Raw genomic sequence first — 27,631 nt, 5'->3', positions numbered from 1 at the left:
AAAAAAACATAAAAATTAAAGAATTTAGAGAAAAGGAATTCACAATAAAAAAAGTCCATCTTGTATTGGTATTTAGATGGTGTGAACAATTAATATTATTGATATTTAATTTCTATTAAATTGGCCAACAGAGGGAAAGCTAGAAATACCTTATGATTTGAATAAATTAAAACTGAATATACTATCCCTGGACACGAGAACAATAAAAAAAAGGATTCAGCAAATCATAAATTTATTAAAAAGTAATAGAATTTGATGTCAATTCTTATCCAAGAAAGCACAAAGAATAGAAGCAGTTATAAATTGAAATCATTTTTGGTGTATATATATTAAAGATAAGAACCGGGTCGGAAAAATGTGATGGCTGCAATCCTCAACTGAGTTCCAAGTGCTGGAGTTGAATTTGGTGTGTTAATGGTGGTACACTGTTTGGATACTTGGTGGTAGTCAAACTCCAACCAGGCAGTTTTAGAACTAGGAAAAAAATCAAATGAAAAAGGGAACGGGAAAACAGACTGCAATTACTAAACAATGAACGAGTAGGTAGAACAGATCTGGATAAAAAAGAGCTTATGCTCTAACATATACAATGAATTTATATTTTCTAAAACAGAAACCATACAGGAATCTATTTTTTTTTGGAATATGTATTAAGTCGTCTCTATTACTCCCAGGTGGTTGATAACAGGGTAATGACAATGACTTTATGAACGTTACCTCCATACTCATGTGTTTATTTTAATTATAAGGATCATTGAGGGATAGAAATAGGTTGAGTGGTTCAGTCAGTTTATTGGATTTTCTAAGCAACGTCTCTTTGAGCTACTCATGACCCAAAAACTTTGAGATACGATCATTGAGGAATAGGAATAGGTTGAGTAGTTCAGTCAGTTTATTGGATTTTCTAAGCAACGTCTCTTTGAGCTACTCATGACCCAAAAACTTTAGATACGATCATTGAGTAAAACTTAAGCAACTAGCAAAAACTAAGCAACGTCTCTTTGAACTACTCATGACGTAAAACCTCTAGATACGATCATTGAGGGATAGGAATAGGTTGAGTAGTTCAGATAATTTATTGCAATTTTAATCATGTAATATTGAATCTAAACAGTACCAGGTATAGGTAGAATTAGTATATAAATAAATTCCTAGAAAACTTGTTGCGTTACCATTAAATGGTTAACAAATCTTCAGATCACCCATACTCAGTCCATGAGCAATCAGTGCCAACAATTGTTTTTGTTTAGAAACAGGTGACAGAACATTTCGTGTTTCGTGGACAGAAATGACTCAATAATGTTTACAATACAAATAATTAATTTACTTTCGTATTACTTACTTATTGATTTAATTGTTTTGGTTGGAAAAATACAGACATTTTGATACAATTTCCAGCATTTGAATTTACATTATTTCTCTTATCAATAAAAAATTAATCAACGTTTCCATCACCAGGACAATAAATCTTTTATCAATAATTACCAAACGTTCAATTCAAAGTTTTTGATGAACATAGGTAAGTTCATTATTATTATAAAATCAAATATTGGACAACTGAAACTCAATATTTACAAATTCAAATAAATCGCAAGTAATTTTGCACTACCAGACAGATATATTTTCTCATGGGAACCTGAGCTGCATTTCTGTTTTCAATATGTTCATATATGTTTTAATTTCGGTTGAGGTATTTTCATAGTGAATATATCTTTTAGACGATCAGTATAAGTATAGGAAAACTGAAATGACCATTATTATATGTTAGTTGGACGTTCCCCATCCCAAATTGTTTTTCCCCAGCATCCATCTGCAAAGCTACGTGACCAGACCAATTCAATTCTAATTTTTTAATTTGTTCAATTGCGTCAGTATTACCTGATATTTGGTGGGTAGGTATTCGGAACTTTGTTTCTAAGCGAAGGGCCTAGCATCGTTATTTTCATTTTTCTCTGTACAATGCGTATTTTATTCACAAAATATTTTGTGAGCGCGGGGGTTCCGTACCGTTTGATTGCATGCTATAACTAGCTTCCTATATGAATCCAGGATTTTTCTTTAATATAATGTAATTTTGTGTTTGGTTTATTTTATCGTTTCGTTTATTTCCTAATATTATTTCTGTATCGATTGTTATTATGCCTTATACGGTATTTAGTTTATTGCATGAAAATCTGTATTTCTTCACAATTAATCAGAAATTTCTTCGATTTAAGGACGTTTTAACTTTTACAGTTTAATAAAAATATTTGTCTATTCCATGCAACGTGAAATTTCTAAAAATTTATTCAAATGTTATCAAAAAATGATAGCTTTTGAACTTAGATTAAGTAATATTATAAATCGAGAACCAGTATTTCTGTACCATTTTAGAGCTAAAACTAAAATGTCGTCATTAGAAAAAGGTAAAATTATCTCTGGCACTCAAATATCGAGGTAAGTGAATTTTTTCTTAATAATGAAATTTAATGTCAAATATTATTTTCTGTATTTACTTATATGAAAAAAAGTTTTACATTACAGCCTTTAATGTAGAAACTAAAGAATTTATTAATAATTTTTTAACATGTTTCACAACATGTTATAAATTCCGTTTTTATTATTTAAATGATATACTAAAAATATTAAAAACTTATTCAGGATCAAAATTAAAGTATTAAAATCAAATTATTCAGGTTTTTCGATTTTTTGTTTTCCACTTATACATGTTTTTATTCTTTAGTTAAAATTCTTTGTGGGTTTTGTAATATTCGAAACTTAGTTTTAAAAACAGCAATCATAGTTGCTTCGTGACATTGTCCAATAACTTCATAGAATTGAGGAATTTTTTGACGTAGATTGTTCTTAAGAATATTTCTTGATATTCTTTTAGACTGTTAATCCCACATCTAAAGTTAAGAATGTGGGATGGTTGAAGTTGCCAGATATCTTCGTCTTCTATTTCATCCTCTTCAAGGTGTAGTTCTGTGAAGTTCCTTAGTGTTTCAAACTTCGAGAGAGTGTGGATAGAGGTTTCGTCCTCTATGCAACCAAATATGCACACGCATTATCTGCTAGGTCTAGCGTCTTCAGGTGCTTGTTGAGTCGACAGTGCTCCGATAGAACTCCTGTTGATATTCGTTGATTATTCTTTCTTAGTCTGAGTCCTTACAGGTTGTCCCAATAATTGGTTTTACTCCTATCTACCTTCTTTTTAGTGCGTTTTCCATTGTTCTGTAGCTGATACCACAAAAGGGTTGGGGTCCCATGAAGGGCTTGTCTATCCCCGCTTTAATCACTCGATGCTCAGCCCTTGAATTTCTACATGTCTTCCTTATAGTATTTAAACTATCAGTTGAAAGGTAACGTGTGTTACATTACATTAGAATTTCTCTTTCATGATTGAATTGTTCAGATTTCTAGTATCAGAAGGTGTATATTTTGATATTAGTCTTAGCTGAAGCCTACAGCGTTAGTTCAAAATAAGGACGATCCCGCTGCGAGTCAAAACATTCTGTTGTTATTTGTTACACAGCAGTGTTGATTAAAATCAATCTAGGTCTTTATATACATTTTATTTATATCTTCATATATATACATCATCTATCACTTACATCTTATAAAACCAACCATGTGCTAAAAACCCGGTAAAACCATATATTAACTTAACCTTACTTTTCTCAATAATAATCAACTACTAAAACAAAACTATGTACATAGAACATTAAACTACTATTTCTACAAATCAAGCGCCATCTCTATAAGAAAGCATTAACTTAAAATAACTCCTAAAGATTTCTATTATAACACATTCCTTTAAAATTAGTTTTGCTTCTTGTAGAGATATTATCCAACAACTGAAAGATGTAGTCATTAAGATGAAAAATAGTTTACCAAATTTCCAACCAGGTTTAGCGATTGTTCAAGTTGGAGATAGGGAAGACTCTAACGTCTACATTCGTATGAAAATAGAGACAGCCGCTAAAATTGGTATAAAAGCTCGACATATTAAATTACCAAGAACCATAACTGAATTGGAAGTAAGTGTCTTTACTATTTTCCTACTTTCCGTTTGTTGATATTTCTATATTAGATGAATATTGTATTTATATTCGATTCTTACATTTTGGAGATTAACTAGTACCACTAAAAACTGTCGAAGAAGTTGGTGATAGTACTGAAACACTCAAATAATGAATAAGATCAGTTAATTTCAAATTTATTTGAAATATATTACAACTACATAAGAGATATACAGCGACTAATAACTAGCACTAAACGTTACTGTTCAGAGATTATTTCGTAACTTATTAAATACTACAATATTGCCAGCTTAAACTGCACCAACTTAAACTCAATTCTGATGTTTACAGCAAAATAAATTCCAAAAATATTTTCTCGCATAAATTTTGTCTTTTAAATAAAGCTCAATGTTTTGGTCAATAATTGTATAAAACAAATGATACTTAGATATGTTTTATCACGTATTACAGTACGTATCAGGATCAAAATTGAGTTGCTACTCAAGTTTTGTGGGTTACCTTTAAGGGATTCAGATTGCGAGAATTGGCTACGTGTAACCCAAACGTTTCGGAGAGTTTAACATTTACAACTAGTACTTATCGTTGTTCGATGACGATGAAGATTTTCTCTATCAAGTCATAGATCGTTCAAGTTAGTGGAGATGCTGATTCGATATGAAAATATCATTTAAGTGCAAAGAGACTCTCCCAAATTGACTACTAGCTATTCTTATCTGGATACCTTACAGTGGCTCTTTCCTCAGTTGAAAGAAGATCGATCAAAGAACCACTATCAAGTGGAAACAGGATTGAAGCACCTGTTCTGTGAAGTGAACTCAACTAGGTGGTGTATTTATTCAGTACACACTGTATAATTGTTGTCACTTGACCTTGCAATATAAAAAAAATAATTATTTGATAAGTTTCTTATTGATATACTTATTTATATATTTAGTAATTCCAATCAAATTTCATAACTAACTAATTAATTTCGTAAAATGGATTAGAAAAATTTTATCTTGATCTTTAGTCAGTAAAATAAAGTAAAAATATATCAACCATGACTTTTATTAATCTGTGTAACGACGGAAGAATCATGTATTGGAGATTAGCGCTAAATAAATACCAGATAAACATAAAAATTTGATCTTGTGTAAGTATCTGAAATGAAACATTTGTTCACGTGATTGAAATGAAATAGTATCTGCTGTTTCTTAATTAACATGTTTAATTATATATTCAAGACTTGAAAACTACAAGGAAAAAAATAACTACGACAAAAATAAATATTTCGAAATAGTTAAATACAATAAATGTATGTAAACGAATTTTAGCAAAAGTTATTTCTAAGTTTTCATTAATAACACAATTTCCGTTCGAGAACATCATCGTAAAACACTTTGTGTCTTTCCAAAGTAATCTGAAGTGAAAAATTCTCAATTGGACATGCCTATCACATAGTTATCATATCTAGTAAGAAATTTGAGAATACTCTGTGCCACAAAACATCTCATTGCCTTCGCTAAAAAAAGTAAATCAGAGTTACGCAATAAATTAAAAGAAAAAACATGTCTACCGAAATTGTGAAAATCGAAAAATTGGAGTATCGAGTCATCATCAAGTACCTGTATTTAAAAGGGTTAAGAGGTAAGCAGATTTAAGAAGATATGCTTAATACCCTTGGTGATAAATGTCCTTCGTATGCGACCGTGAAAAATTGGACTGCAAGCTTCAAAAGAGGTAAATTTTCCATTGAAGATGATGACCGATCAGGAAGGCCAGTCTCTGTGTCAGTCCCCGAAAATATCGACGCAGTTCATGACATGATTTTATCAGACCGTCGAATTGGGCTAAAACGGATATCTGAAGTACCGAATATTTCGTACGAACGCGTTCATCATATAGTTCATGTTAATTTGGATATGAGAAAAATTGCTTAATGCAAAATGTTTAACCAAAAACGTGCAAGGGTAGAAGTATCGTATTCGATATGTGCTCGATTTGAAAACTTCTTAAACCGAATTGTTACTATGGATGAGACTTGGCTACATTTCTACGATCCAGAAACAAAGCAAAAATCTATGGAATGGCGACACTCTGGTTCTCCAAGACTTAAGAAGTTTCTTGTACAAAAATCTGCTGGAAAAGTTCTTGCTTCAGTTTTTTTGGATTGCCATGGATAAATCATGATTGATTTTTTGGTTAAGGGTAGAACAATAACTGGAGATTACTACTCGACATTACTGACCACTCTAAGGGAAAAAATTAAAGAGAAAAGACGCGGAAAGCTATCAAAAGGTGTTTTATTTTTGCAGGACAACGCCCCTGCACACAAAGCTCATATTGCCATGCAAAAAATTCGTGATTTATGGTTTGAATTACTAGAACACCCCCCTTATTCACCAGATTTGGCTAACTCCGACTATCATCTCTTTCCTCAACTGAAAAAATGTTTAAAAGGTCGTAAATTTTCTTCCAACGAGGAGGTAATAAAAGCTGTGGAGTTTGATTTGCAGAGCAAGAAAAAACATTTTTTTTGAAAGGTCTAGAGACGTTGCAGGTTCGCTGTAATAAATGTATCCAATTAAAAGGAGAATATGTACAGTAATAAAATATTTTGACATTGAAATTTTGTTTGGTTCTTTAGTATTCAGATCCATCAAAATTGATTGAAAAAAAGTAAACAGGAGGTCGTATACCTAACTAAGATACTGAATAGTAAACGCCTGCAGAATAAGCATGAAAAGAAAATAACAGTTAAATTAAAAATGGATCTAATTGTGAGACCTATCACGTATTGAACTATTGCTTGGGGTATCGAATCTGTTTATGAAAGACAACTCTTGCTAGACTGACTATAGCAGTATTTCTGACCCTCAGATCACCTCATATCATGATATCAAGACCAAACATAAAGGGAATATTGCAGAAAAAATACTCCTTGGCTAGTCAGTAGCAGGAATCCTGCAATATGTTATAAGATGTTTGATGAGAAATAAAGTTTTATAAAGAACTTCAATACAGAATATAAATGGGATGAGCACACCATAGCTACAATCTGTAAAGAATAATAATCATGTCCGATGTCCAAGCAAACATTAAATGCCGTACTTCTGTAGTTGTGGGTACCAGAGTACATTGGAAAAGAAAGAAAGGAGACATTGATAATAAGTGAATTAGCACTGATACAATATTGGGGAAAATTTATAAGAAATAAACGAAAAACATATAAATCTATCAAGACAACATTGTAGAGTTAAAGCAAGCGAAAACACTACTACGAAGCCACCATTAAAAGTGATATGAAGAATGCATTGACCAAAATAAATGTATATCAAGAGTCTAAACGGAAGTTCTAAGAAGACATTGTCACCTAAATAGATACCTGAAGAAATGGAACTAGTAGATTCTTTGGGATGTAAATGGAAAGATCCATCCTTATACCGATCGAATGCAATTAATTAAAAAATCTCAGAAACTCGGCAGATGATAGACAAGATCCAGGAAATTGAATGGATAAAGCCTTATATGAAATTATAATTTTAGGTACTTCATAGAGTAGAAGAATTAAATAATGATCCAAGCATTCATGGTATCATTGTACAAATGCCATTAGAATCCGACAATAAAATAAACTCTAATTTAGTAACCGATGCGGTGTCGCCACAAAAGGACGTTGATGGGTAAATATATTTTATTTATTGTTTGATATGATTAATTAGTTGTTATTAGGTCAATGTTTTAAGTTCACTTTAATCATCTTAAACACATACTTTGAATAGAAAAACTGATAAATTATTGTAACGTTTAGATTGAATACGGTTAATGAAGGTAAAGTGGCTATTGGAGAACTATCATCGTTTCTCCCGTGTACTCCGAATGGTGTAATTGAGCTTATCAAAAGAACCGGAGTTAACATAGCAGGAGCTACCGCTGTGGTATTGGGAAGAAGTAAAATACTCGGTACTCCAATCGCTGAACTACTTAAATGGAATCACGCTACAGTCACAGTGTGCCATTCCAAAACTAAGGATTTAAAAGGAGTGGTAAGTCAAATTGTCATGACTAAGATTTACTTCATAATTTAGATACGTATGAGTTGGTAGATACTCATAATTTCGAGTCTTCCGTCTTGAAATTTTGTAGCATCAAGGATTAACACATTGTGCCAACTTGTTTCTGCAGCAGTATCTCGTTTTTGCAAAAATCTTGGTGCAATAATTTTCCCATACTTTTTGGGATCTAAATATCATCATTTTTAAGCTATTTGCTCATATATAGATGACATAATGATGAAGGAATGATATGTAATAATTCGTCAAAAAATTGGTTTCTGAATTTAGAATTTTTTAATAATTCTGCGACGCCGTTCTCCCTCCTTAGCAGAGCAAAATGTGACACAAGTGGCTTTTGGAATCTCTCTTACTAAATCATACAAACATTCGAATGACTAAAGTCTAGAATATTCTATGTGAATTATTTTCTCTCCTAACCTATTTTCTTACAAAATTTGAATCTAAAACCATATATTCGAGGCATCAAGATAATAGGTGCCTACATCATAAAAAACTTGTAAGAATAAATGTTAAATTTTCTTTTTTTAACCTTTTTTAACTGATCGTTTTTTCTTCATTCATTGTAGGTGTCCCTACTATTATAACTGTCTTTTTTCTTTATAATTATTTCGTGTGACTAACACACAGATGGCGCTACCATATGACGTTTATGAAGTACCAACTTTCAAAAGACTAGGTGTGAAATTTCATGACATTTCGATTAGTCAGAAAAAAGTGACAGCCATTTAAGTGAAGCTACTTTAGGTTTTTTTTAAAACAATGAATTTAAAACAATTTTCTTGTGGTAATTTATCATTGTTTCTTGATGAAAAAATAATGTTTACACGTAATAAATTAGATTTTTTGCATCGACATGCGACAATGGATGAAACATGGATCGATCACCGGACTGCAGCCGGTGAACCACGTCCAAGGCACAGCAGTCAGCTGGGAGGGTTATGGATTCAGTACTTCGGGATACGCTTGGAATATTATTCATCGACTATCTACCAAAGGGAGAGAAAATCAGTAGCGAATACTAAATAAAGTTGTTGGATAGTTTAAATGCACAAATCAACGAAGAACGGCCTCATTTGTCGAAGGAAAAACCACTGTTTCACAATGCACCGATCCACAAGTCGATGGCAACGGTTAAATTAAACAAATTACACTTTGAATTGCTTCCTCATCTACCTTATAGTTCAGGTCTGATCCCCAATGACAACTGGGTGTTCGCCGATCTAAAAAAATGCTCGCGGTTAAGAAATGCAGATCAAATGAGGATACAATTGCTGAAACTGAAGCTTATTTTGAAGCAAAAGACAAATCCTTCTACACACACGGTTGCTTTGATGAATAAAATCGATTTTTGGCTTTTGTTTGTCAGTTACAAAACTTCTTTAATCATGAATTTAGTGTTCACGGCGTGATACAGCTTATTGGTTGTTGCAATTCTTCTATTTATATCTGTCCGTTTTCTCCTATCATTGTTCTTAGATATTGTTAGTGTTTAACTTGTTGCAGTGTATCTGAGTCTCCCCAATCACCTTTACTTTTGTTCTTGTTCATTTCTGTTACTTGCTATTAGTATAACATCATTTGCAAATGCTCCCTCACTGATGTTAATTCATCCTCTTCAATTATTTTATTTCTAAACTGAATTATACTAGATAATTTTGAAATTCCTCTAGGCACTGTTGGTTAATTCTTATTTGCTAGGTTCCTTTTTTGCCTAGCGATATTTTAATTACGTCTTAGGTTTTGATTCCTTTTTTCTTATTTTGGTTTCTGTACTTTGTATTTTAGTGCCAGAAAGCCGACATATTAGTTGTTGGTATAGGACAACCTGAATTAGTAAAAGGTAGTTGGATCAAACCAGGAGCTGTTGTTATTGACTGTGGTATTACTGCTATTCCAGGTAAGTCATGAAACTACTCTTCGTTTACTGTTCAATGTTCTTCAATGTTTACATTTAAATCGCTCATATAATGTGTAAGGTTGTATTGTTTATTACGTGACCTCAGCTATTCGGAGAGGCACGGGAAGTATGTCAATCGGTAACCTGGCTCTTGGTAATTTAGTCTCTATGGACCATTTCTTGGGAGCGAACCGTGCGTGAAGTATAAAAAGGTTAATTCTTGGTCATTTGAATGATGCGCCAGGCACTTGACTGCATGAAAAATAGTTGAGGAGTTTGAAGAGACTTTATCAGTACTGGAAAAACCAAAATCTGGGCGCCCATGGTCTTCTAGTCTCGAAAACGTATAAAGGGTTCGTGACGATTTATTCGGGAGCTTGCTGTTGGCTTAAACGTGTATGGATCATCATTTTTTCGCATTTTACACAAATATTTAGGGCTGCGCCCTTACAAAATACGGTTGGTGCCTCATTTTATCAATATCTTATTTTCGGGTGAAGCTCATTTTCATCTTAATAAGCAAAATTGCCGCTACTTGAGTACAACCAATCCAAAACACAAACATCAGAAACCCCTACAATCGCCTAAAGTGACTTTTTTGAAGATAAAAGGGGGCGCACAATTGCAGTGAATTCAGAACGATATGTGCAGATGTGCTGAACTGCAAAATCTTGAAGGTTATAGCCAAAGAAAATGGTTCCAGCATATCGGAGCAGCTTCACACACTGGCAAATTGATCTCCAGAAAAGGTGACATAAGATGGCCTTCCCGCAGTTCCGATTTTAGATCAATGGACATTTTCCTGTGAGGTTATGTCAAATCTAAAGTTTACGCTAACAAACTGACCCAGAATTATTATTATTATCCCAAAAAGGTACGGGCAGGGACCCTAAGATCCATAAGCCCTAAAATATACTATAAATATTACAAAAATTAAAGTAATTAAAGTACCAGTCTATTCTTAAAAATATTGACAGACGGTGCCGTTACAATATCCTCAGGTAGATGATTCCATGTTGAAAAAACACGATTACACAAAAAACGTTGCCTTGTCCGGCAAGTGAATATTTCTTTATTCAATTTCCATCTGTGTCCTCGAAGCCGATTATCAGTGTCAACATTAAATATGTTTCTTAAGTTACCATACTTGAAATTTAAAATGCGATAGGTGATTATCATATCCCCAAGACGACGAAGGTCGGTAAATCCATTATATTTAGTCTTTCTGTATAACTAGGTCTTGTACATCCCAAGGATAGTCTGGTTGATCGACGCTGAACTTTTTCGAGAAGATCTTTATCCCGCACTAGTTCCGGATACCACATTCCGGATACTTATAACATGTTCGGACCAACTCAAATCCGTAGTAATTGTAACACCGAGATCATTACAAAAATTTACTTCATTTAAGGCGTGACCGTTTAGGAATGATGTATGTCTCGGATTGTTTTTGCCTAAGTAAAGAGGCAACATCCAGTCTGAGCACCACTTAGAATCCAAGTCTTCTTGAAGATTTATATGAAGAGATGAATCAGCGATAATTTTCGAATCGTCAGCATAGAAAACTTTGTTGCATTGAATATGAAATTGGAGGTCACTTGCGTATATTATAAATAAGAGAAGACACAGTACTGATCCCTGCGGAACACCGCTTAATACGGATTTCTCAGTTGAAAAACAATTTCCCACTTTCACACAGAACTTTCTTTTTGTTAAGAATGAGTCAATCCACTCCAGTAGATCACCTCGTATGCCAATTTATACAGTAATTTTCGTTTTGGCACTCGGTCGAACGCTTTCGCAAAATCTAGATAAATGATGTCCGTTAGGATTTTCTTGTCTAAAGATTTTTTCCATTCATTGAAGATAGAGACTATTGGGATCAAAGTTAATAGAGTCTGGGTCAACAACATACGTTACGCCGATGACACAGTACTGATTACAGATAATATAGATGACCTACAACAACTAATAGGCGGACATAGCCAAAACATGGGATTAAACATCAACATCAAAAAAACTAAATTCATGATTATCACTAGGGAAGCGAATACGTTTAGAAAATCTAGAGTAACATATAATGGAAAACCTATAGAACGGGTAGAAAAATTTAAATATCCAGGAACATGGCTCTATGAAGAATGGTCGTCGGACGGTGAAATAAAATGCCGAATTGAACAAGCTCGAAGTACATTCATAAAATTTTGATTTGATCTTGATCTTAAACTGAGACTTGTGCGGTGCTACGTTTGGACAGTGCTTCTTTACAGGATGGAGGGTTGGACCCTTAAGGAGAAAAACATCAACAAATTAGAGGCATTCGAAATGTGGGTATATCGTAGAATCCTGAAGATACCATGGACTGTCAAAGTGAGGAATGAGGATATTCTCAGGCGTATCAATAAAGACCGTGAACTCTTTAACATCGTGAAGAAACGAAAGATTGCATATCTTGGCCATACAATGCGAGGCCATAAATATCAATTCCTTCATCTGATGGTCGAGGGCAAGATTGAAGGTAAGAGAGGATTGGGACGGAAGAGGATGTCATGGTTACGGAACGTGAGGCAGTGGACGGGTATACAAGATATTCAGACATTGATCCATACCGCTAGAGATAGAGAAGCCATGAAAAATGTGGTCGCGAACATCCATTAATGGATAAGCATTAAAAGAAGGAGAAGATTAACACACCAAAGTAGATTCGTCATTGAACGTCCTTTTACAAATCCATGTTGTTGTTTAAGTATTATTTTTTCGATCAAAACAAATTCACTGACATATTCTGAAATTATAGATTCCATAACATTACAGATGATTGGTGTAAGGCTAATGGGGCGGTAGTTATTGGGGTCAAGTTTATTGCCTTTCTTAAAAGAAAATATTCGTCACAAAATGGCGGCAATCATGGAGATTTCATAGGCAATTTTAGTGCTTAAATTAAACGAATGTCATGATCGCAACGGTTTACATTTTTACTAAGTAATTCTTAAGAAATAAATTTTCAGCAATTTATTTCAATATGTAATAAATATTTTTTCAATAAACTCTCGTTTCGAGACAACTTGTACCACTTGTATACAGTCTTCTATTTACTACATTAGCACCAAAGATAGATTCTAACGTATTTGAAACTTGGTTTTCAACATTCAACTTTAAACAACAAAATCAAAATCCATGTTACTCGACGGACACTGCAAATAATGTCACTTATATATCTAATATTAAATAGAATTTATTTATGTCGTGATCACACCTCGTATTTGATAATAATTTGAATAAATCAAGGATATTTATAAATTCTTTTACGTTCTAACTTTGATCAATCCTATTTGCACTTGTTGCGTAATCGGTTAGCAGGAAAAGAATAATTTATCATTGAGTTTCGTGCTAGTAATATGAACCAATTTCTTAGGAAGGGATTCCATTACGCAATCTGATAGTTAATACCCACAATCAACTGTTTTTTTTATATACATTTATCTCTATATTTGTTTACTGAATGCGGGTTTATTGTTTAAACATTGTTGGATATAAGTACTGAGTATGCTAAGTTTAAAGTGTTAATTAGACAAATCGTTTATCACTTACTCGTATATAGGAAGTCGTTTATTATCCACTGATATAAAACTACATTTCTTATCGTTTATTTATAATATAAAGTAGAAGAAAATACAATAAAAACATGGGTAAGTCTTTTTTATTACAATAGCAGTTACGATTTTGATTTTTGTAAATAAAAATCAAATGTAACAATGTAAAAAGAAATTTGATTTACGTTATTAGTTGAAATTATTTTGTGAATAATCACATTCGATGAGGGAATGCAAATATTTGTTTGTTGAATTTTTAATTGAGTTAACACTATGACCTATGGACTATTCAACAGTCAGGTAGCAACTTGAAAAGTGAGCTAAACCTATCTGGGGGCTATGTGGCTCTTTAAAAATCTTGTAAGTACCGTTTATGGACTGTCTAGCACTTACAAAGGAGGTGTTGGACGGTTTTCTTTGGTTCTTTATAGAAACAGTAAAAGCTATCGGGAGTTCTTCCGATGTTCTTCAGTTGGTAGTTCATGAAACAGTGTTCAATAAGCAGTAACTCTCCTTAGCTCGTCTTTAACCAATGAAGGAGCCTTTTGAGACCAGCTGGTGGAATAGGAAAGAAATTTCTTCGATTGTTTCAATTGAGGGATCTTATTCCATGTTTCGGATTTTTTCTCGTTTTTGAGACGCTTTTCGAGACCTGTGAAAAAGTGTGGTCCTATGAAAGGAATTTTTCCAGATCCACGCCTTGTTAGACATATGTTTGTTTGAAAAATTTGGTGAATTGATGTAATCTCTCTGTTCTATAAATATATAAAAATTATTTTTCTATTCTATGCTACTGGAAGGTGATTCAATACAATCATAAATGCTAGTTGGCGTCTGCTGTATCTAATTCAAAACAGCCCATACTATTATTCCACACTATTGTTTATCAACAAACACGTTGTGATTTTTTACCATATAATAATCCTTATTGTTACTAACGATAGTTATAAACGAAATAATCGTTTTTAATGAAGTGTAAGATATTTTAATTTCGAGTACAATGTTCGAATAAATAGTTACAGTTTGAAACAAAACGAATATGATTTGATTAGATGAATGCTTGGTATTTTCCTTCTCACAAAATTATCAATAATTGATTTAGATCCTACCAAGAAGAGTGGTCATCGGCTAGTTGGTGATGTAGCTTACGAAGAGGCTAAAGAAGTAGCATCCCACATAACCCCCGTACCAGGTGGTGTTGGACCTATGACAGTCGCAATGTTGATGAAAAATACAGTAGACAGTGCCCAAAAAGCAGCACAGAAATTAATAAACAGGTCTTGGAATTTAACACCTCTTCCCCTAAAGTTGTTGACGCCAGTACCAAGGTAGATATCAATTCTTTGATCATTGTAGAATTAGTTTCACCCATAAACTGATAGGAAACAAAATTATCTGCTATTTGGGTATTGTCACTTTATATAGGGCCTTTTATTAAGCGCTGTTGTCTTCAAATCTAATTAAATCAAAGAGTGGTATGAATTTATTTTTATTATTTCGTTCCACGGCTGCTTCTCAATGTGGCGTGTTTCTGAAATAAAATTTTCCTTGACTTTGGCTCTTAAATCAGGTTCAATTTGGCTAAAAACAAAGGTTATATTGAGGGTCCCCGGAATTAGCGATTAGCTCCTTGTGAAGTGATTATTTTCTCAAATCGCTTGTGCGTAATGTCCAATGTGGTATGTAGTGGCTCCCTTGTTTAAACTACCTTCCATTAATCATCTTAAAGCGTTTGCCGATGCTAGTGACAGCCTGGCTAACGTAGCTCTCAAAAAATATAGGCCAAAGATGTCTATTGATTCAAATCTTCACTTTTTTAAATGAATTTATCAATCTTGGTTCCCGTTTGGATTGATATCCCAAATTAGACAATTTCATCCATAATTAGAGTTGAAGATAAGTTTCGGATCAAACTAGGATTAGTTGTCAACTGTTTCAGATCCGTTAAAGCGAACACTTTTTGTTTATGGTATGTTTATCTTCACCTCCAGAGTCGGTTGAAGTTTGTACGGGTGAAGGCCGAAGACATAACGTAATATTTGACTAGTTCTGGTTTACGAAATACCGGAGATGTTGTTTGTATTTTGTCGACTTACAGGTGTTAGTTGAATGAACTAGTGAATTCAAATTTGTCCAATGTTATCGTTTGCACATGTTGTTGAACGTCATATCTATCCAGGGGTGATTTGACAAAACAGACTGAATCCCTGACACCAAATTTCGTAAATCTAGCTGCAATAACGTGGCTGCTACCAGCTTTCAAAGTTCGAAAGCCCGTATTCTATTGTAAGCTTCTTATTTGTTTAAACAGTTTTTAATCAGAAAACGGTGGGGTGCATTTATACCCTAAACTTACCATTATCTACCACTTATTACCTAATTTATTTGAATACATCGTTTGCTTTACTTTTTACCGTCCCAATGTGGCAATTTCAACAAATTGTTCACTACCCCGAGCGGCTACTTGACACTTGTTTTATATACAATCTTATCATATTCTAATATTTGTAAAACTGTCATTTGTAAAACTCTATAATAAATCATCTGGAACTCAATTTTTTTTTTCAATTTCAAGTGATATTGAAATATCTAGAGCTCAAACACCGAAAGACATTACAGTATTGGCAGAAGAAATTGGTATTTACCAATCGGAAATTTCGCAATACGGAAGTAAAAAGGCTAAAATATCTTTAACTGTATTGGATAGGCTCAAAGATCAAAAGAATGGAAAATATGTTGTTGTTGCAGGGTAAGTTATATTTCCTACTTAATACACTGCTCAAAATAATAGTATTTATATCTTGCATATTCATTTTAACAATATAAATATCAAATAACCTTTGGATTATACATTAGGAACTCTCCACGGATACAAAATTTTTCCACTACTTCAGAGACTGAAGGTGAACAGTTTACCTTCAATCTCTGAAGACGATAATTTGGTTATCGAAACGCGCGTCAGATAGTGTAATTGTGTATGTTAGTGTAGTTCTTTTCTGCAGCTAGATGTTTGAGTCTTTGATCCGGAGGTCATGCTTTGCAAAGCTTTAGTGCCGCTGGACTGTCTATGCAGAGTTCCACAAGAAATCAAAAAATAAAAATATATCAACTGCTTTTTGACTAAAAAGTAGAACTATCGCTCGCCGACTCTTTGTCCATAGCCTTGTATTGAAGAACGCACACACACCACTGAACAGTCGATGCCCTATTCAGATCGATTGTGTTTTATCGTTTGGACGATCTTAGAACTATTCGGGTGTTCTCGAAATGGTGGGAACTGTTTTCGTAGATGAAGTCGAGCACTTCATTGAATGTATAGAAAAGCGACCTGCGCTGTATCTCATGTCGTAGAAAGAATATTCAGATGTTAATTAAAAAAAAAAAGGGAGGAGGTGGGTCGAGAAGGATATGAGGATCTTGTATGTGTGTTACCTATATGATTCCATTGAAATTTCTTTCACTCATTCTGTAAAAGTTAAAAATATTTCTTAGTAACTCTTCAAGTTATCAACGTTTCGTTTTCGCCACAATTTTGTGAGTATTTTTGGAGCGCTCTTAGACCCACAAAAATTAATAAAATTCAAAAAATTAATCCTCAAAAGAAGATCTAAAAGATTGTTTTGAGATAATTTTTTGTTGAAAAAAAATCAAGACACTTTTTAGCTCATAACTTTTTAAATTAACGACTTATGACAGAATGTCATATAAACATAATTTTAGGCAAAGCGATTTGCCACAAATTATGTCTTCACAAATTTTTCATACGATGAATAGTTCGAGAGATATAACGAAAAAGGTGTTTGCACCCTTTTTTCCAAGATGGTGACCGGGGGACAAGAATTGCAACCACATAAACTTGCAGTTAAGCTCCCAATGACCTATCCCCACACATCTATCAAATAAAGTTGTGTCCTCTGAAAAACGCAAGGTCAATGGACAACTAAATAGTTGAGTCGAGATGAAATTGTTGACGTCCATCGATTTCGACTTAATAATGGAAAGTTGTATGTACGCGTCTAGCCCTAATGCTTCAGTTCGTGTAAATTCGAAAAATAATCTCGAATTTGAAGTATACCTTCTAAAGTTCTTTTAATTTAGTAGCATATTCAATGAGTACAGAAGTTATCAAAGCATGAAAGTGACAAATTTTTCATGCAAACTGTTTTCTAACGAACGAAACGATTTCTAACTGTTAGTACTTTGATTTATGATACGATTATCAATTTTTGCCAATATTTTCCTGGGTTTCAGAATGACACCAACTCCGTTGGGAGAAGGTAAAAGTACGACCCTATTGGGACTGGTACAAGCTTTATCGACTCATTTGAAAAAGAATACTTTTGCTACCATGAGACAACCATCACAGGGTCCAACTTTTGGAATAAAAGGTATTAAGTATAGGGTTGAATTTAGTGTAGTTCAAAATACCATAAGCTGACTTAAAACCAAACGAAGTTATTACAAAGAATCGATGGTAAAAGTACTAATTAGTGTTTAATATTTATTTATATTTAATATAAACTCGATAACAACATGAAATAATTCCATATAATTATATTATAAGGTTTGTTCCAACCTATCAAAAAACCGTCCTTGGTACGTTGACGATTCTGCGCAATAGAAATTACGTGTTCCAGCCGGGCAGTTACCGTTCCAACCCGTTCGTTAACCGTTTATCATTAAAACGCTTCCAGTAACCGTTCCTAGAACAATCCAGACTAGCAGATTGGTTCAAACCTATAAAATCCCACATATTCTGTTCGTCTTTTGATAAAAACGAAAAACGATACTAAAAGTGCATATCCCAATTTGTTCCTCCTTCTCTCAAATCGATCCTTCTTGATCTTAATTTCTTTTTTTTATACAAAATTGGCACCAACCTAACCTAACCTAACTGTAAACTGGTATTTAGTATGTGACCGCTAGATGGCGTCCGTGACTCGTGAACTATACGAATAGGAAGATTGTAATGAGAGTTTTTGAGAGTTGACACATCCCCGCACTGCAGGTAACTTCGCAGCGGCGCGTAGTTTCACTACTATTAGACAGATCGCACGCTATATAGATCTCTAAAAAGCCATTCGATGTTTTAGAAGTTTTCTAATTATAATTCGAATAACCATTCGTGAAAAAATCCGGTGTATGCGAAATTATTCTCACTTTGAGGTGTTTTTACAAAGAAAATGTCAAAAAAAAATTTTTTTTCTGCGTGAAAATACAATTTTTTTGAGTTTTTTTAAAATAATTTTATATTGTCAAAAATTAACGTGCCTTACTCAGATTTTTTGTTAACCTCGTATGCAACAGCTCAAATTTTATATCTGATGATGGTATTTCAGATTTTGGAACAAACAGCAATAATTTTTTTCGAAAGTTCTCTCTCTGACATTCGAAAGGTTATAAATAGTTTTAGTGAAGAAGAATATAGGACAAAAAAGCTTTTTGTACAGTTCTCGACATATTTTAGAATATCATTATCGAATTTTAGGTGGTGCAGCAGGTGGTGGATATTCCCAAGTTATACCAATGGAGGACGTGAATCTTCATTTGACAGGAGACATCCATGCAATTACTGCTGCTAATAATTTACTAGCAGCCCAATTAGATGCCAGAATTTTCCATGAAGCCACTCAAAAAGTAAATATATTGTTTTAATAAGCTCTAAGATATGAGGACTATTTGACGAAAGAGTTACCATTCCGTAAAAACGTTTCTATATCACACATATAGCTTCCAATTTTTCCAAACAATAAGGAGTCAGATTAGATGAATATGTAGGATGAGATAATAGAAGACGAATCGACATGCGCATAACCGTCCATTTTTCGATCAGATTCATATAAAATTTTGACAGACGACACCAAAAACATGGCGAAAACTAAAGATATAATCACTGTTAACCTCTGAAAACTCACTCTTTCGTCAAATGTATGAATTAATTTATTATTTTTTCTTACTTTAACACAAATTGATTTCATCAAAAACTCGAATGTTATAATAAATAAATCCGAAGTGACTACTGTGGCACAATACGTGAACAAAGCAATATTCAAAATGTTTGAAGAAAAACGTAACAAGTCGAATGGCATGGTACAACGTAAGTAATGTCTCTTGTTCATAGTTAATTTGGGTTCCTTGTGAACATTGCAACGCTTGGTTTAGATGCTTCCGAAAATTTTTTAATTGGCATCGCTTATACAATACTATTAATCTCCTTTATAACCTTATACTATTGTCCAGTTTATTAAATTAATATACTAAAACTTACAATTTATTTCTTACATTCTTTGTCGAACCATCCACTCTCTTTCTTTTTTATCTGTAGCTTTCTTCATGGTTTCTCCTATGTGTTTCCATTCATTGTTTATATTAAGGCTCTCTATTTGTATTAGCGTTGTTCAATTTTTTTCTGCATATCCTGCTCTCCTTGTTTCATTTTCTATAAATTTTTCCACTTGGAACTTTTTATTGGATCTATTATTTTGTTTTCTCTTTCTTTGTAGTTTTTCTTCGATTTCCGCTAATTTTGAAATATGATCGCTGTCTGTGTCTGCTCCTAGGTAACTACGACATTGTTTATTTTATTCATAAACTCACGTTGATTCAGGCAATGATCTATTTGGTTATAATATTGTCCGTAAGGACTCAGCCAAGTTCTTTTATGAATCTTCATACGATTTTAAGCTAGCAACAACAAGCTCCCATTCTCATTCGTTTCCTCATGTTTAGGGTGCTTTCTAATCATTCGTTCTTTCTTGGTGCATGTGTATTTAACATGCTCTCATTTTCTTTTCCTACTTTGATCTAGAAGTAGCACATCATTTCTGATATTACCTTAAAATGTTCTACCGATGCTAGATCCTCTTTGGCGACTATAAATCTTGTTCTTAGCATTCGTGATTTTGTTTCGTGGCTATTTTTTCTCGGGATCATAACAAAAGAAGTCCTCAACTTCCATGCTTATGTTTCTAAAATTAGTTTGTAATTTTAAATTCACTATTTTCCATATTTAAACGTCACAAAATAAATACAAAACGTTATCACAAGCTGTTTGAGTAATAAAAGCCGCTATTGAACTAAGCAGAGCTGATATTTTTCAAAAAATTGTGAAAGTGAAGAAAAATTTGTTTTAAATTCACTTACAAAACTATTTGAGTGCCACAGTATAAGTATGACATTAAATGATTTATTATATGCAGATGAAACTACTAACAAAAAAGTTATCATTAATGGATTCATCTGGATGGTGAGCTTGTTCATCAGCCAAATTGTCGACAATATGAAATAATCCAGACAGGCGTAGCCATTCCTGCCCTTTGGTCTATTCCCATTAACATCTTCAGGGAACCCTTTTTTCCTGTCCAAAACAGAACTATACTCGACATAATTATATTTTCTATCTACTAAAAAATATTTAGTTCCATTTATTTTGGAAATTTTATGTTTAAGGATCAAGCTTTGTACGACCGTCTTGTTCCAAAGATAAAAGGCACCAGGAAATTCTCCAATATTCAATTGAGACGTCTGCAAAGATTAGGAATCAACAAAACTGATCCAGATAGTCTTACGTCAGAAGAAAAAACAAAATTTGCTCGGTTGAATATCGATTCTAACAATATTGTGTGGAATAGAGGTAGATCTAAAATTTTGCAGTCCGTAATTTTCAATAGTAATTATATAATTTTGTCAATTTTAGTTTTGGATATTAATGACCGTTACCTTCGACAAATTACCATTGGAGAATCTCCCACTGAAAAAGGTTTAACACGAAAAGAAGGTTTCCAAATAAGTGTGGCTAGTGAAATTATGGCTATCTTAGCTTTAGCCACAGATTTAGGTGACTTTAAGCAGCGATTAGCGAATATGGTAGTAGCTTTCGATAAAAACAACAAACCTGTTACCGCTGATGATTTAGGGGTTACCGGTGCTTTGATGGTGTTGCTTAAAGATACTATTGAACCTACTCTACTTCAAAGTTTAGAAGGTTCTCCAGTTTTCATGCATGCTGGACCTTTTGCCAATATCGCTCATGGATCCAATTCTATAATAGCCGACAAAATTGGTTTGAAATTAGTTGGAGAAGATGGTATACTTGTAACTGAAGCTGGATTTTCATCAGATATTGGTAAGTTTTACATAAATTTATTTTGATATAACAATGTCCAAAATCTCACTCAATATTATATAATATACATCCCCCAGGTATGGAAAAATTTTTTGATATCAAATGTAGAGCGTCTGGTGATGTTCCAAATGCTGTGGTACTAGTAACCACTATTAGAGCTTTGAAAATGCATGGTGGTGGTCCATTAGTTACCCCAGGTACGCCATTGGCATCTGAATATACCGAAGAAAACTTGGAATTGTTACGCAAAGGAATTCCTAATGTGCTTAAACATATTAGCAACGCTATTAAATTTGGTCTACCGGTAGTTGTGGCAATAAATCATCGTCAGTACGTATAATTATTCCAATTTGAAGTTCTGGCTTGTTTCTTAAAAGTTTTTGTCGATTAATCGTTTTTATTTATTTAATCCTAACCTAATCATTTTGTATCACACGTCGTGCGCATGAGCTCTTCCACACTTAGAAAAGATCATGCGCTCTCTGCATAATAATACACATGCGCACAAATATAAATGTAGTACTCTCAACATTATTAAAATATAATTTTATATTAACATATGAATATTCAAATAAAAATCTGTTCAACTTCAATTAAAAAATACTTAAAATCAAGACGAGTATGATTAAAAAATATATACATTGTTGATATATCATATATCTTCTTATTGTAGAACTGACACAGATGCTGAAGTTGAATTATTGAGAACAGCTTGCAAACAATCTGGTGCATTTGATGCCGTGGTTTCCAAACACTGGGCACTCGGTGGTAAAGGAGCCATCGATTTAGCCAAGGCTGTTATCGATGCTACTTCACAATCGAGTAATTTCAAATTTTTATACGAACTTAATCGGCCAATTAAAGAAAAAATAGAAATAATTAGTCGTGAAATGTACGGTGCTGGTGGAGTTTCTTATACAGAAATTGCGGAGAAGAAAATTAAACAATACGAAGAGCAGGTAAATATATGTTGAATCTAAATGAACCCTGAACCATATTTGAGTAACAACAAACTTACTCTTAATGTATTCAAAGCACAAGTCTGCAAAAAAAGATGAGAACTTTTTTGGTTTTTTTTGTAATACTCATGTTTTTGGGTGTGCTAAATCCGAAAATAACTTTCATTTGCTCGCAGAACGTCACGTTTTCTGATAATATAGGTATTTAGTTAAAGTTATCATCTTAAAAGATAAAATACTAAGAAAAATTTTTTTATTGGTGGATGAGACAGCGTTGGTGGATGAGACCCCTCAATTCGAATAGAAATATCTACTTAAATGAACGAATTTTTTAAACATAGAAGAAAGAATTGGGGTTTATACGATCAACTTTTGAGCAGAGACTCAACAAAACATTAAATAAGAAAACCTGATTGTCGATTAGATCAGCAAGTTAATCACCAGTTTTGTCATGGAATTTTCAAATGGGAAAATCATTCCCTATATTCTGCTAAATTTAAGTTTTCTGGTATCCAGCCGATTATTATATAAACACTCACGAGCACGTACTAACTCTATCAGCCTTTCACTCAGAGAAGCAATTTTTCAAGGTATCTGCAACTACAAACTACACTAGAAAAGTGAGGTTATGTTTTTGACGTTCAACGCGTAACAAGTAGAAAGTTCGACGTCAAGAGCGCGATCATTGTATGTATGTAATCAATGTCTAGAACACGTCATGCTCACCTTCATTCTGTTTACCACTTCAAAGATGTTGGTGTTACATTTGATAGTAAATTGAACTTTGTTGAGCATGTTAATATTATTCTTAGTGGAGCCTTTAGAAACCTCATATCAGTATAAATAATATTCACAGAAGTGTGTTAAATATATGCAGTTCAGGTTTAAAAAGATTTAACCACCAGAAGATATACCTCAACACACACTGTTCCAACGCTTTAACTTAAATGATCTAGCGATAGACATATGTGTTCTTCCTTGATATTCCTTTACAAAATTGACTGTCCAGAATGGCTGTCATATAACTCCTCGGGTTGCCATTCGGTCCCACTCTTTATTCCACTTTCCAGGTGCTAAATTTAACTTTAATTGTTCAATTTGTTAACTCTTATGTATGTCTTTTCTACCATTTAATAGGCCCTTAGGCTATAGGGTGGTGTAAATAAATAAAGTTAATGCTGTACTACCCATACATAACACTAGTTAAATATATAACGGCTGGTGTAACACTAATGAGTGATGTTTATCTAGGGTTATGGAAATCTTCCGATATGTATGGCAAAGACACCTTTATCCTTGACGGCAGATCCATCAATTAAAGGTGCACCAACAGGATTCATCATTCCAATAAGAGATATGTCCATATCAGTAGGAGCAGAGTTTGTAATTCCATTGACAGGAGAAGTGAGTATTTTCATTTTATTATTAGACATTTTACATTTCATCCAAAAGTATGTTGTTAATATATATTTTTTTCAATTTTATTTTCAGATAACAAAAATGCCTGGATTACCAACACGACCTGCTATATACGACATTGACTTGAACATTGAAACGGGAGAAATTGAGGGTCTCTTCTAAGTTCTATCAAAAATACATTTGGAAATACCAAGGCACATCCATATACTAAATGTTTCAAGTCTTGAAGAAATAAATAAAATTGTTTTCATTTACTTACTTATTTATTTATACATAACTATCTGATTTTAACAGCTGCTCGCAATTTGGCAGATCTACTTCTAGGATTATTCTCTACTTCTTCATACTTAGGTGTTATAACGTGTTGATGTAGCATTTTCCACTGCGGTTCCATGATATGTTTGACTATTTCTTCGCTTACAGAAAGTGATTGGTTACTAAACCTTAATGGAAGTGGATTAACAGTATGTCCCAACATATTTCCAGTTAAGTGTCTCTTTACAATTGTATCTTCTAATGAATGAAACGTAATCGTTACTATTCGACCTCCTAACTTCAAATATCTGTGGGCTAGAATTAATCCATAATTCATTTCATTCAATTCGTTGTTAACAAAAATTCTAAGAGCTTGGAAAGTTTTTGTAGCTACATGCGTTTCACGATGTAATTTATCCAATCTGAAATCTTCTATACAAACAGATTTTACTATATCTGATAATTCTTGTGTTGTCGTTAGGGTCTTGAACATATATCGTGCTTCTACAATGGCTCTAGCTATTTTTCTAGCTTGCTTTTCTTCACCATATGTTTTGATTATTTTGTAAAGATCCTCTTCTGTTGCTTTAGCAACAACATCCGCTGCTCTTATAGAATCTTGAAATAATAGAAAATTACATTTATTGTGCAATTGATATAAAGTTAATGAAATTATTAACCTTAGTATGAGAAGATAGGGATGTCTGGTACACTTTTACTTATTCAATTTAGTTGTAATTTCAAAAACAATGTCAATTCAAAAAAAATTTTTATTTTTTATTATTTATATTTACTTTAGTAGCAATCAAAACATATACAGTTCTTTAAGCTTATGGGATGTTTTCGTAGTATATAAGCTCTACTATGGCTTGATGCCATTTTCATCTCCCCATATCCAGTGTATGTATTGTACGTGGAAACCCAGTAGAATACTTGAATATCATATTAGATCAATAAGTCTCATTTCTTACTGATCCTTTCAAGGTTTATTTCTATATATTTTTTGATAGAAAGTATTTTAGCAATAATTACAGAAGCAATATAAAAAAATACTCATTTTTATTATTTCATACCAATTAAAGAATTGAATTGTCTCAATGAGATTGACAGTAATGTCCAAAGATCAACTCTCAAGTTCTAATACCACTTTTGTCAGGGATAGAAATTTTTTATCATTATATTATAGCTATGATTATTCTTGTTTCTGATTGAACAATTCTTTGGAAAATTGCGTCAAAACACTCATAAAATAATATGTTATGTGTTAGAACTTAAGAAAATATATTTAAAAGGAAATATAAATTGTTACCTGGAAATCTATTCCCATCCATTCTCATGTCTAGAGGACCATTTTCCGATATGGAAAAACCTCTTTTTCCATCATCAAACTGCATAGATGAACATCCAAAATCAAACAGTATGCCATCTATCGAATTTTGTGGTATGCCTTTAGATTGAAGTAGCTTAGGTAAATCAGAGAAACGTCCAAGTAATGGTACTACTTGATGAGGAAATTCTTCTGCTAATTGTTCAGCATAATGTGAAGCCAAGGGATCTCTATCAAGAGCTATTAGTTTTATTTTTGGGGCACATTCTAAAATACGACGACTATGACCACCAGCTCCGAAAGTCATATCCATTACTACATTTTTATTTGAAGGTTTCAAATAACTTAAAACTTCCTCTATCATAACAGGGATATGAGGAAGTTTTTTTATATCAGCAGAACTTTGTTCAGGTAATGTACTAAAGCATCTTAGAGATCTACATTTCTTAATATATCTAGCAAACATAATTGAATACTTTTTTAAGGTTCGGATTTAAGAGATATTAATTTTTTGAAGAATGACTGTTCTTTTTGATTAACTTCACTCAAATATTCGTTGGACAAGGCGATGTTGCACTGTTCTGCTGTTAATCCTGTAGCAGAAGATGCAAGTGTTCTTTTGTATTTGTTTTTATGATTATTATTCACTAATCTTTGAAGAGCAATATATTGTTTATCCCAATAGCTGTGATTTGATTCAAATTTATTTTCCTTGTAAGCCGTATTTACGTATTGTTTCAAATGATCACTTATATCCCTGTAAAAGATTACATCAAAATTAAAAACAAAATATCTTTGTAATATTAACCATTATACAGTTTAAAAATTTGCTAAATTGAAACAGTTGAAATTATTAAGTTCTCATAGTCATTAGATTTTGTATAATAGTGTTCATCTTTACTTTTATTATCAGAAAATTTCTTTTTATTAGAATATATTTTATTTCAAAGCCATTGTGGTTAAAATACAATTTTTTGTTGATCTATTTATAACTTGTTTATCAGATATAATCTTGGAGTCCTAAAATATGTTTTGTTAAACATTTTCCATCAATCCTTTGACTGCGCCACCCACTGTGAGGTTTAGTGTTCTCTGTGCACATTGATTTCAGTGGCTGCATATTTATTCACAGATTCACAGATTATGTTTTATCAGTGAGAATATCCGCAACAGATGAGGAATGGAGAATATATTACAAGAATGTGAAGAAAATACATTTCAAAAATATTCACCCAATTATTACCCATTAGTAGAACATTTCATTATATATGTTAAGGTTTTGGGTAAATTGGTGAAAATAATATCATATTACAAAACAAAGACCTATACTAAAATTAATGCACACTCACCCATGTTTAACCTTAAATAATACTCAGAGAATATAGTAATGTTGGGCAATAAATTAGATAATTACAAGACTCGAAAATACTCGTTCAGAGAATATATATCATTTGGACGAATATATATGTCCAGAGCAGTCAAAGGGTTAAAGTTATCTAGAATTGATATTTTTAAATTTTAAAGCTGGACAATACTACTTTATGATCTATAAAGTGTTGTTGTAATTTGATACCGCATTTATAATCAATTTTTTTACCAAATCTCGTACCAGCGATTGGTAATTGAGACGTGTAAAAAATTTCTTAAAATGAAAAGTACTGTGTGTTTTACCCCGATACGTCGATGAATAATTGATCAAAGGCCAGAAACAAAAAGAGTTCTATTTCAATGAATTTCAATAACTTAAAAAATATACTTGAAATGCATTATTGTAATTATTTACCTCCCTCCTGCTTTATTTATATCGACAGGACACTTTTCTATCAACGACAATATTCGTTTATAAATTCCAGCGGAAGATGCCATTTACTTATCTATATTTCCATATAATTATTCACTACTTATGACTTTTATGGATGCTGGGTTAAAAATAATATTAATTTACTTTATAAACATCAACTATGTGACATATTAAATAA

At 32.8% G+C, this 27,631-nt stretch overlaps 3 protein-coding genes across 5 annotated transcripts; 1 reads left to right on the top strand and 2 right to left on the bottom strand.

Moving 5' to 3' along the window:
* The first annotated feature begins 2,292 nt into the window (after positions 1 to 2,292).
* Positions 2,293 to 24,328, top strand: LOC130443965 (C-1-tetrahydrofolate synthase, cytoplasmic). Its single transcript, XM_056778890.1, has 15 exons — positions 2,293 to 2,436; positions 3,821 to 4,019; positions 7,548 to 7,684; positions 7,813 to 8,047; positions 9,863 to 9,974; positions 14,670 to 14,895; positions 16,143 to 16,316; positions 17,819 to 17,955; positions 19,056 to 19,204; positions 21,017 to 21,200; positions 21,264 to 21,692; positions 21,770 to 22,022; positions 22,366 to 22,651; positions 23,903 to 24,055; positions 24,143 to 24,328. The coding sequence occupies exons 1-15, from the start codon at positions 2,306 to 2,308 to the stop codon at positions 24,230 to 24,232; spliced, it is 2,895 nt and encodes a 964-aa protein (XP_056634868.1). The 5' UTR covers positions 2,293 to 2,305; the 3' UTR covers positions 24,233 to 24,328.
* Positions 4,185 to 26,118, bottom strand: LOC130443966 (probable methyltransferase-like protein 15 homolog). 3 transcript variants are annotated; one of them, XM_056778894.1, is made up of 3 exons: positions 25,635 to 26,118; positions 24,330 to 24,943; positions 4,185 to 5,162 (listed from the first exon to the last, which is right to left on the bottom strand). In XM_056778894.1, exons 1-2 carry the CDS (start codon positions 26,116 to 26,118, stop codon positions 24,348 to 24,350), a joined length of 1,080 nt encoding a protein of 359 aa, XP_056634872.1. In that variant the 3' UTR covers positions 4,185 to 5,162; positions 24,330 to 24,347. The 3 variants fall into 3 exon arrangements, with proteins under 3 accessions (XP_056634872.1, XP_056634869.1, XP_056634871.1); XM_056778891.1 differs by having other exon boundaries at positions 4,185 to 4,891; XM_056778893.1 differs by lacking the exon at positions 4,185 to 5,162 and having other exon boundaries at positions 24,315 to 24,943.
* A 14-nt stretch (positions 26,119 to 26,132) lies between these two features.
* Positions 26,133 to 27,623, bottom strand: LOC130443967 (uncharacterized). Its single transcript, XM_056778895.1, has 2 exons — positions 27,436 to 27,623; positions 26,133 to 26,409 (listed from the first exon to the last, which is right to left on the bottom strand). Exons 1-2 carry the CDS (start codon positions 27,516 to 27,518, stop codon positions 26,133 to 26,135), a joined length of 360 nt encoding a protein of 119 aa, XP_056634873.1. The 5' UTR covers positions 27,519 to 27,623.
* Between the last annotated feature and the right edge of the window lie 8 nt (positions 27,624 to 27,631).

This window comes from Diorhabda sublineata, chromosome 5 (genome assembly GCF_026230105.1).
Source record: "Diorhabda sublineata isolate icDioSubl1.1 chromosome 5, icDioSubl1.1, whole genome shotgun sequence".
Taxonomy (NCBI): Eukaryota; Metazoa; Arthropoda; class Insecta; order Coleoptera; family Chrysomelidae; genus Diorhabda; species Diorhabda sublineata.
The sequence above is the reverse complement of the archived record's forward strand: the minus strand, read 5'-3'. Positions and strand labels throughout refer to the sequence as shown.

Coding starts and splice junctions, on each gene's coding strand:
- LOC130443965 (XM_056778890.1), top strand. CDS start 2,306: ATGATAGCTTTTGAACTTAGATTAAGTAATATTATAAATCGAGAACCA. Junction 8,048..9,862: donor CTAAGGATTTAAAAGGAGTG/GTAAGTCAAATT, acceptor TTTGTATTTTAG/TGCCAGAAAGCCGACATATT. Junction 24,056..24,142: donor TAATTCCATTGACAGGAGAA/GTGAGTATTTTC, acceptor TTTTATTTTCAG/ATAACAAAAATGCCTGGATT.
- LOC130443966 (XM_056778894.1), bottom strand. CDS start 26,118: ATGTTTGCTAGATATATTAAGAAATGTAGATCTCTAAGATGCTTTAGT. Junction 24,944..25,634: donor GGATGGGAATAGATTTCCAG/GTAACAATTTAT, acceptor TATTATTTCAAG/ATTCTATAAGAGCAGCGGAT.
- LOC130443967 (XM_056778895.1), bottom strand. CDS start 27,518: ATGGCATCTTCCGCTGGAATTTATAAACGAATATTGTCGTTGATAGAA. Junction 26,410..27,435: donor ATAAATAAAGCAGGAGGGAG/GTAAATAATTAC, acceptor AATCTTTTACAG/GGATATAAGTGATCATTTGA.